Genomic DNA, 9,061 nt, shown 5'->3' with positions numbered 1-9,061 from the left:
GGGGGGACTCTGCAACTTACCTGGCTGCTTCTTGCTCTGACTGAGGGCTGCTGGGAGCAGGGGGCGGGGCTTGTTGTGTGTGCCTGCCCCCTGGGCTCTTTACTGCCGGAGCTCCGCTCCTGTGCGCTCCCGCAGGAAATGACCCCTGGGAGTGGGAAAGGAGGGGAGTGGAAGCGAAAGAAGAATCAATGCTCACTCCTCTCTCTTCTCTCTTTCTTTCTCTCTCCTTTTTGGCCCTCTTCTTCCCTTTCTCACCCCTTGCTCAGATTCTGGGCTACTTTGACTATGCCTTCACTGCGATCTTCACTGTTGAGATCCTGCTCAAGGTATACTAGGTCTAAAGCAGAGAGAAGATAACGATATGGGGGGGGAGGGCCGGGTCCATCAGTTGGGAAGGTGGAGCGTGTATCCCAGAGTCCAAAATTACGAGGTGGCCTCAGGAAATGGCTGCTACCAGGGCTAATGCCCTCAGAACCCCGTGGCTACCCAACCAGGGGGAAGGGGATTAGCAACTGCAGAATGAACTCCAAATAATGCTCTCTCTGTGGGTCGGCGTGTTTTCTGTTTTTTAAAAATAAAATTTTGCATCGAGATGCGTTTGATTCTGAGCTGCAGACCGGAAGGTCTTTAGTTCGGCAGTTTGACACCCGAGTGCCACGTGACGGAGTGAGCTCCCGTCTCTGGCCCCAGCTCCTGCCAACCTAGCAGTTCGAAAGCAAGAAATTGCAAGTAGATAAATAGGGACCACTTCGGTGGGAAGGTAGCAGCGTTCCGTGCGCCTCTGCGTAGAGTCATGCCGGCCACATGGCCACGGAATCGTCTTTGGACAGCGCTGGCTCTTCGGCTTGGGAACGGAGATGAGCACCGCCCCCTAGAGTCAGATTCGACTGGCTTTCGAGCAAGGGAAACCTTTACCTTTACATGCAAACCAAGGAAATGTGCACAGTCTATTCTACAACTTGCATACTGTACAGGGGGGGTCTTAGTATCTAGATCCAGGTGTTTAGCATGTCTCTGTCCTCAGATGACAGCTTATGGCGCCTTCCTACACAAGGGCTCATTCTGCCGGAACTGGTTCAATCTTCTGGATCTGCTTGTCGTCAGCGTCTCACTCATCTCTTTCGGCATCCAGTAAGTCTGAACGGGGACTGGGTCTAATCCCTCGGGTAGGGAGCAGAAAGAGATGTAATGGACCACCTTAACCACATTCGGGGGGGATGGGACATTGGTGGGTCATGTGAGACATGCATCGAACAAGGAGAAGGAATGGACCGCCTTAGTCCCACTCAAGGGGAGAAAGGACCCGGGAGGGTTAAGTGAGACATGTATACAAAGTGAAAAATAAGAATCTTGACTTTTTTAGAGCCCCGCAGCTTTCTCATTCCCTTTCCTTTCCTTTTTCCGTCCTCAGCTCCAGTGCCATTTCCGTAGTGAAGATCTTGCGAGTGCTACGAGTGCTCCGTCCCCTCCGAGCTATCAACCGGGCAAAGGGGCTCAAGGTGAGGGACCTGGCAGCAGATCTGCCTGTATAGCCTGCCTAACTCCATTTTGGGTTTTTTTGCCACTGCCTGACCTCTAGCTGTCTGGGAGGATGGCTGGCAGGCGGCTTCCCAGGAGAATAGCTGTCCCTGTTTTCATTAGTACTTATCTAGTCTGTGTTTTGCTCAGCTACTAGGTGCCAGGTGCAAGATATGGCCTGGCTCCTATCAATGTTTAGGGATGTAGCCGGTGTTCCCTCTAAGCTGAGTTAGTGTTAGCTAGTTAGTGTTAGCTAGTTAGTTTTTTAGCCCCCGGCTCAAACTTTTTTGTCCTAGCTCAGCAAGGAGGGCTCTAGAGCAAACTGATTTATGCAGCAGCCAAATCGCTCGCTCACGACTTTAATGCCGCTAGCTCACAAAGTAGAATTTTTGCTCACAAGACTCCACAGCTTAGAGGGAGCATTGGAGGTAGCTTTGATGACGATATTCTTGACTTGTAGCCAACAGTTGGTATAAGATGTTTAGTTTTAGCTTATGTATCTCATCTTGGATACTGGCTAGCTTCGCTGTGTGTGCGTGTGTTCGAGGCCCAGCGGATGGAAGCTTAGCCTGCTATTTCTGCAAGTTTGCTAATTTATTTAAATCTCCTTGTAAGCAAACCTGGATCTTGCATATTGTTTTCTTGCAATTGCTGAGAACCTCAGAGCTTCTGGCCCAGGCCTCCAAAGACTCCTTCTTTCTCTTTCTTTTCCTCCTTTCTACAACATAGTCCAGTGATCCCCAACCCGGTGCCTGCCACGTGTTCCTTGGTGCCCACTTGCTTGAGTCTTGGAGATAAAACCCAAATGACTTGAATAGGACAGGGGGAAACAGGCAGCTTTAGGTAGGGCCCAAACTGGCCGATGAACGACGTGCTGAGCTCGTCCCAGTCAGGTAGATCGTACCTGTGCATCCTCTTCTTGGCCATCGAGCAGCAGCTGCTTCCTGTATTGGCTCAGGAAGCAAACAACCTTTTTCGGAAACAAACCAGTGAGCAGCTGTGGACAGGTTTCCATCGGGACCACACAGCGTAGCATCCAGACAAAAATAAACGAACATGAAAGACCCTGCCGACTTGGCCAACCTGAAAAATCAGCAGTGGCTGAACAGAGCCTAATTCAAACACAACACAGGATCTTATTCCAAGACACCGAAAGGCTGGACAACACATCCAATTACCATGTCAGATTACCCAGGGAAGCCATTGAAATGCATAAACATAAACACAATTTCAACAGGAAAGAAGAGAGTTTACAAATAAATAGGGCATGGTTTCCTGTCCTGAAAAACACAAAAGGCTCTACTTCTTACAACAGCACTACAGATAAGATTAGAATTTCAACAGCCCATCCGTATGCAAAAGAACCTCCTCAGGAAAGTTCCTCCATTAGCATGTCACAGCCTGGGAAACTCCTAGAAGATAATGACTCAGCCCTACTCCACCTTCCTCAGTAGATATAAGTTACCTGCCTACCATTTTCTTCTCACCTTGACACACAGAGTACCCCATCTTTCTGTGTTATACCTCTGAGGATGCCAGTCACAGCTGCTGGCGAAATGTCAGGTACTATAATGCCAAGGCCATGGCCCTACAGCCCAGAAAATCTACAACAACTAAGCCAGTTAGCATTTCTTCCCTTAAGAAAAGAGCCAATCCCAGCTTTCCTCCATCTCCTTGGTATAAGAAGAGCTTTAAAAGATCCCAAGAGTCTGCAAAGAGTGCCCATTTGGAAGCATGTGCCTCCATCACAGGAGGACACTTAACTTGGAACCCCCCAACGTTTTGCGACTGGAACCCTCTCTGTGGCAGCCATTTTATGATGGTTGCCCAGTACCCTTTCTCAGTATTCCAAAATATTGCAGCCCTGCTGATCAAACAAGATTGGAGATCCATGATCTATGGCATAGAAGATGGACCTCTGTAGTTCCTTCCATACTACTTTACACAGAGGGTGATTAAAAATGTGGAATTTGCTGCCGGAGGATGTAGTGATGGCCACTAGAATAAACAGCCAGGAGGCAACGTCAGGGGAAGGCCTCAGCCTCTATGCCCTGTTGTTGTCCGTCCAGCGGAACTGACTGGACACTGTGTGAGACAGGATGATGGGCTAGATGGACCACTGTCTGATCTAGCAGGGCTCTTCATGAAGGCCACGGCCTCTCTGCCCTGTTCTTGTGGCCATCCAGAGGAGCAAGTTGGCCACTGTGTGAAACGGGATGCTGGACTGGATGGACCACTGGTCTGATCCAGCAGGGCTCTTCTGATGTTCTTATGAAAGCTGGTCTGATCCAGCAGGGCTCTTCTTAGGTTCGTATCAGGGAAAGGCCTTTGTACCCTGTTGTTGGTCCTCCAGAGGAACTGGTTGGCCACTGCATGAGATGGGATGCTGGACTAGATGAACCACTGGTCTGATCCGGCAGGGCTGTTCTGATGTACTTATGAAGGCGTCGGCCTCTATGTGTTGTTGTTGGTCATCCAGAGGAACTGGCTGGCCACTGTGTGAGACTGAATGCTAGACTAGATAGACTATTGGTCTGATCCAGCAGGGCTCTTCTGATGTTCTTATGTTACATTCCTCCATATTATTCTCCACCTAGCATAGCAGAGTTATGGAAATGTCTTTGCTGCCGGCCATCTCACACCCCCTTTCCCCCTTTCTTTCCCAACAGCACGTGGTGCAGTGCGTGTTTGTAGCCATCCGCACCATTGGTAACATCATGATAGTCACCACCCTCTTGCAGTTCATGTTTGCATGCATCGGAGTTCAGCTGTTCAAGGTAAGGAATGGACATTTCTGCATCTGGGTGGGCCGCGTGAAGGACAGACAGTGTTGTTACTGGATTGCCTTCTTGTTACTGTGGAGTTGTTTATGCTGCATGACAGAAGTCTATCCTGATGTGTCATAGGACAAAAGTCTATGGTAATGTGTCTTAATGACCGTAGATATCTCCCCAATTGGGTATTAAGACGGGGGTCCCCAACAGGGTGCCCGTGGGCAATTTGGTGCATGCCAACACCTTTCCTGGTGTCCACCAAGTGTTTTTAGAATAGGGTTGCCAACCTCCAAGTTGGATGTAGAAACAACACAGAGATCACGGGATGGCTACGAACAATAACGGAAACAACCGTGATGTTATATTATGAAAATATATTTAGACTACTATTCTGTAGTGAATCATATTTCTTCATCACATTATAAAAATATACGCATACACACAACGGGAATTGTATATAATACCGTTTCACATAACCGCTTTTTCTAAGTGTGCTGCGTGAATACCATTAGTTCACACGTCACTGAAGAGAGAGGAAAAACAATTGCAATAGCCATCTTACATAATCACTAATTCTTGCGTGAAAACTCCATGAATGCCTACCGTAATGTTATAAATACTTACACAATTCTTTTCCGTGAACTAACACACAACATTCTTCCCACTTCCCACTACTATTCTGTAGTGAATCGTATTTCTTCATCACAGTATAAAAATATACGCATACATACAACAGGAATTGTATATAATACCGTTTCACATAACCGCTTTTTCTAAGTGTGCTGCGTGAATACCATTAGTTTACATGTCACTGAAAAGAGAGGAAAAACAATTGCATTAGCCATCTTACATAATCACTAATTCTTGCGTGAAAACTCCATGAATGCCTACCGTAATGTTATAAATACTTACACAATTCTTATCCGTGAATTAACACACAACATTCTTCCCACTTCAATGAAACAGATTCTTTCAGTGCTCATGATATGCCTAACAAACTACTCCCTTTACATAAAAACACTATTTTAATTACTAGCAGGTGGCAAAACGAGATCACACGTTTAAAGATCATGAACTTATACTGCCCAGACTTGCCCTTGTATACATCATACACTCATTGTACAAGATCTGAGTGTACAAGAGTATACAAGATCTTGATTAAGTTTAAACGTATATATAGATCTATAGATAAAGAGATACGGTACCTGTAATAAATATATAATATTAAAGAATTGGGAAAGGGGTTGACCTAAGGGGGAATGAGAAGTTTGAGCACTGTGGGAAGTCAGAAGGGGGGGGGTATAGGGGAGAAAAAAGATATGAGATTACTTGTTACATGAATTATAAGTTTACCTATTGTGATATCCTAATAAAGAGTTTTTTTTTAAAAAAATCACACACTCATTGTACAAGATCTGAGTGTACAAGAGTATACAAGATCTGTGAATGGGAATCTGTATGCTTCTGAATTACCTTTGGCTTGGAATCGAAACAAGGAAAAATTTGGCACAAAAGTGCTCTCGGAAAACCCGGGGAAACTTCGACCAGAGAGCAAACTGAGCACTGAAGGGAGGAAAATCAAAGCAGAATGAAAAAGAGAACCCAACAGACATGCATAGTGAAAGCGAGGGAAAACACCCATGAGTAATAGGCCTCTGTTTGAGATTGCATTCATGATGCTCTGTAGGAGTACCATTTAGTTCTACCCAGGGGTCATTTCATACAAAAAGAGGTGCAGAAGCTCATTAGCATAACTCATTAGCATAACTCATTTGCATATGCCACACCCCCTGACATCACCAAAAGTGTGTCAGAAGGCAACACCGACCGCTCAGGTGGATTGCTAGCTATTTGGGGGGGGAGAACGTGCAGATCTGCCCTCCCAGAGGAGGGAGAGCTTGTACCTGAATAAAGCTTGCTCTTAAAGGTGCCACTGGACTGTTTTGGATTGCTAGCTATGGGGGGGGGGAACCGCGCAGATCTGCCCCCACAGAGGAGGAAGAGCTTGTACCTAAAGGTGGGGGGGGGGCTCTGAAACTTACCTGGCTGCTTCTTGCTCTGACTGAGGGCTGCTGGGAGCAGGGGGAGGGGCTTGTTGCATGTGCCCGCCCCCTGGGCTCCTTACTGCCGGAGCTCCGCTCCTGTGCGCTTCCGCAGGAAATGACCCCTGGTTCTACCTGTGCTTTACCTGTGTATAAAGCAAATATTACAAAAATTCCACAGGTTTCTGGTGCTCTCTCTCCAAGGGGAACCCACACAGATAGAGCACTACCCCAGGAACTTCTCACCACATGGGGAAGTGGGGTGTGCGAGCGTACGTATACATGCTTGGATCAAAGATATCTTGGCAGTGAACTTGAGGTCTGCTTTTACTCGAAAGGATGAGGCAGTTGAGTGGGAGGAGTTGCAACCTGACATCAGGCTCTTGGTATATTTTGGGCATGTATTTTTTGGTGCATGGTACTGTTCCCTTAAGGAGCTGTGGTAGCTCAAGTGGTTAAGACGCTGAACTGCAGGCTGTGGAAGGTCAGTACCTCAGCAGTTCAAGATCCCGGTGCCGCAAGATGGAGTGAGTTCCCATCTTTAGTTCCAGCTCCTGCCAACCTAGCAGTTCGAAAGCAAGAAATTGCAAGTCGATAAATAGGTACCACTTCGGTGGGAAGGGAACAGCGTTCCGTGTGCCTTGGTGTTTAGTCATGCCGGCCACACGACCACGGAAACGTCTTCGGACAGCGCTGGCTTTGAAACGGAGATGAGCACCACAACCCTAGAGTCGGACTCGACTGGCTTTCGAGCAAGGGAACCTTTCCCTTTACTTTACTGTCCCTTTGGATTTTTACTGTATTTTAGAGGTTGGCACTGCTGGCTTTCTAAAAATATATATGAATTGTTTTAAGGTTTTATGTAATCCTGGTTTTAGGTTGTATTTTAGACCTCCTTGGGGTCTTGAAAGTAAAAAAACAACAACAACAAAGAATTAAATATACAATAGTGCAGTAATGGGGTGGCATTTAGGAAAAATTTACAAAAGGACATGATGACCCGACAGCAGGGGTCAGCATGCTCAGATGTCCTGGAGAAAAGGATGGGAACTTGAAGGAGGTGGCTGTTTTCAGCATCAGCCTCATGTGAAGCGTGGCATCTCGTTCTCCCTGAAGATAAAATAATAAATGTGCTAGGTTTGAGTCCAGTAGCACCTTAGAGACAAACGAGATCTGGGGTGTGAGTTTTCAAGAGCTTAAGTTCCCTTTTGGGCTTTTCCTCATTTTCATTTTCTTTGCTTGTAAGTTCCCGTTTCTTTGGAGGGATTCTCCGGTTCTACACACATTTTGCTCCCCCTAGTGGTCAGTTTCATATTACATGGCTGTATGTCCAGCGTATTCCCTGCAGATTTTAACTGCAGGCTTTTATGGAGGACATAAAGCAATGTAATATTGAATCAGCTACTAGAAAGAGTAAAACATGTGCAGAACAGGACCCCCCCCCCAAGCAAAAGGAACTTACATGCGAGGAAAATGGGAGTGCAGAAAATCCTTTGTCAGATACAAGTCGGACGTTTATACCCCCCCCCCAAATCCCATTGGTCTCTAAAGTGCTACTGGACTCTAATCTCGCAGTTCTGCTGTGAACCAACGCGGCTAGCCTCTAAAACGATAATAAACGTGGGTGCTGGGGTTTTTGGGGTTGCGTTAAATAGTGTGTTCCATGGATGAACAGGCTCGAATCCAGTGATCAGCTCAACTTTATTTGTGTTTTCAGCAAGAGCAAGACAAAACCCCAGAGCTAGAGCTCAGTGCGTGGTGGAGTGCTGGTGGGCGTTGGGCTGGCTCAACAGGATCTCACCTTCGTCGCCACTGTTAAATAGTGGGTTCCATGGATGAACAGGCTCGTATCCAGTGATCAGCTCAACTTTATTTGTGATTTCAGCAAGAGCAAGACAAAAACCCAGAGCCTCAGCTCTGGCTAAATAGCATGCAGTTGCCACACCCAAACACACCCCACTCCCAACGATAGGCTATTTACATAAGATTACTTCTTGACTGGTTACTTCTAGAGTCCTGGTAGGCTATTGCTCTTGTGCTCCAAGCTCAGCCAGTCTCTGATGGGACCGACCTGGAATGTTTCAGTCCCAATACGTAACAGGTTGGTTTCAAGATGGCTCCCGGGTCCAGAAGGACTGAAGGATGCTGTTCAGGCAGGGCCGGTTTAGGCGTCTCTCTCAGACGTCAGGAGGGCAGGACCTTCCCCGGAGCGGAAGACCAGCTTGTCTCCTCACGACCAGACTCTGATCCAAGATCTCCTCTTGTTTGTGTTCCCCCCTCAGGGCAAATTCTACAGCTGCACAGACGAGGCCAAGCATACACCGGAGGAGTGCAAGTAGGTACCCGTCAGGCCCTGGTGTGTGACAGCAGCAGCTCAAGACGCCCAGTACGACTCAGCCCAAACGCCCCAACAGCATCAGCCGAACCTACTCCTGGCAGGCTTTCCTTATCGCTAGGCCCACCGCGGAGGCCATCGCTTCCATCTCTCTGCTATCCAGGGGTCGTTTCGTAGAAAAAGAGCTAGGGGAACTCATTAGCATACCTCATTAGCATATGCCACACCCCCTGACATCACCGGAAGTGTGTCATAAGGCCACACACCCCGCCCCCAACGGTCCCGGCCGCCGCCGCCAGCCTTGCAGCTCCACTGCCAAGCCCCATGAGGGGCCCGGCGGTGGACCTGCAAGGCCGGCGGGAGTGCAAGGAAGCCCCGCGAAGGCCCTCCCT

The 9,061-nt window shown here is 47.7% G+C and overlaps 1 protein-coding gene across 1 annotated transcript in view; it reads left to right on the top strand.

The window, feature by feature from the left end:
- The window catches only part of LOC107117359 (voltage-dependent L-type calcium channel subunit alpha-1F-like), a 140,721-nt gene that overhangs the window by 68,697 nt on the left and 62,963 nt on the right, over positions 1-9,061 (top strand). The window contains 5 exon segments of the mRNA XM_015419459.1: positions 267-326; positions 1,025-1,131; positions 1,412-1,499; positions 4,188-4,295; positions 8,617-8,669. Of these exon segments, the coding sequence (XP_015274945.1) occupies positions 267-326; positions 1,025-1,131; positions 1,412-1,499; positions 4,188-4,295; positions 8,617-8,669 (416 nt within the window).

This window comes from Gekko japonicus, unplaced genomic scaffold (assembly GCF_001447785.1).
Source record: "Gekko japonicus isolate JY-2015 unplaced genomic scaffold, Gekko_japonicus_V1.1 scaffold617, whole genome shotgun sequence".
Classification (NCBI taxonomy): domain Eukaryota; kingdom Metazoa; phylum Chordata; class Lepidosauria; order Squamata; family Gekkonidae; genus Gekko; species Gekko japonicus.
The sequence above is the reverse complement of the archived record's forward strand: the minus strand, read 5'-3'. Positions and strand labels throughout refer to the sequence as shown.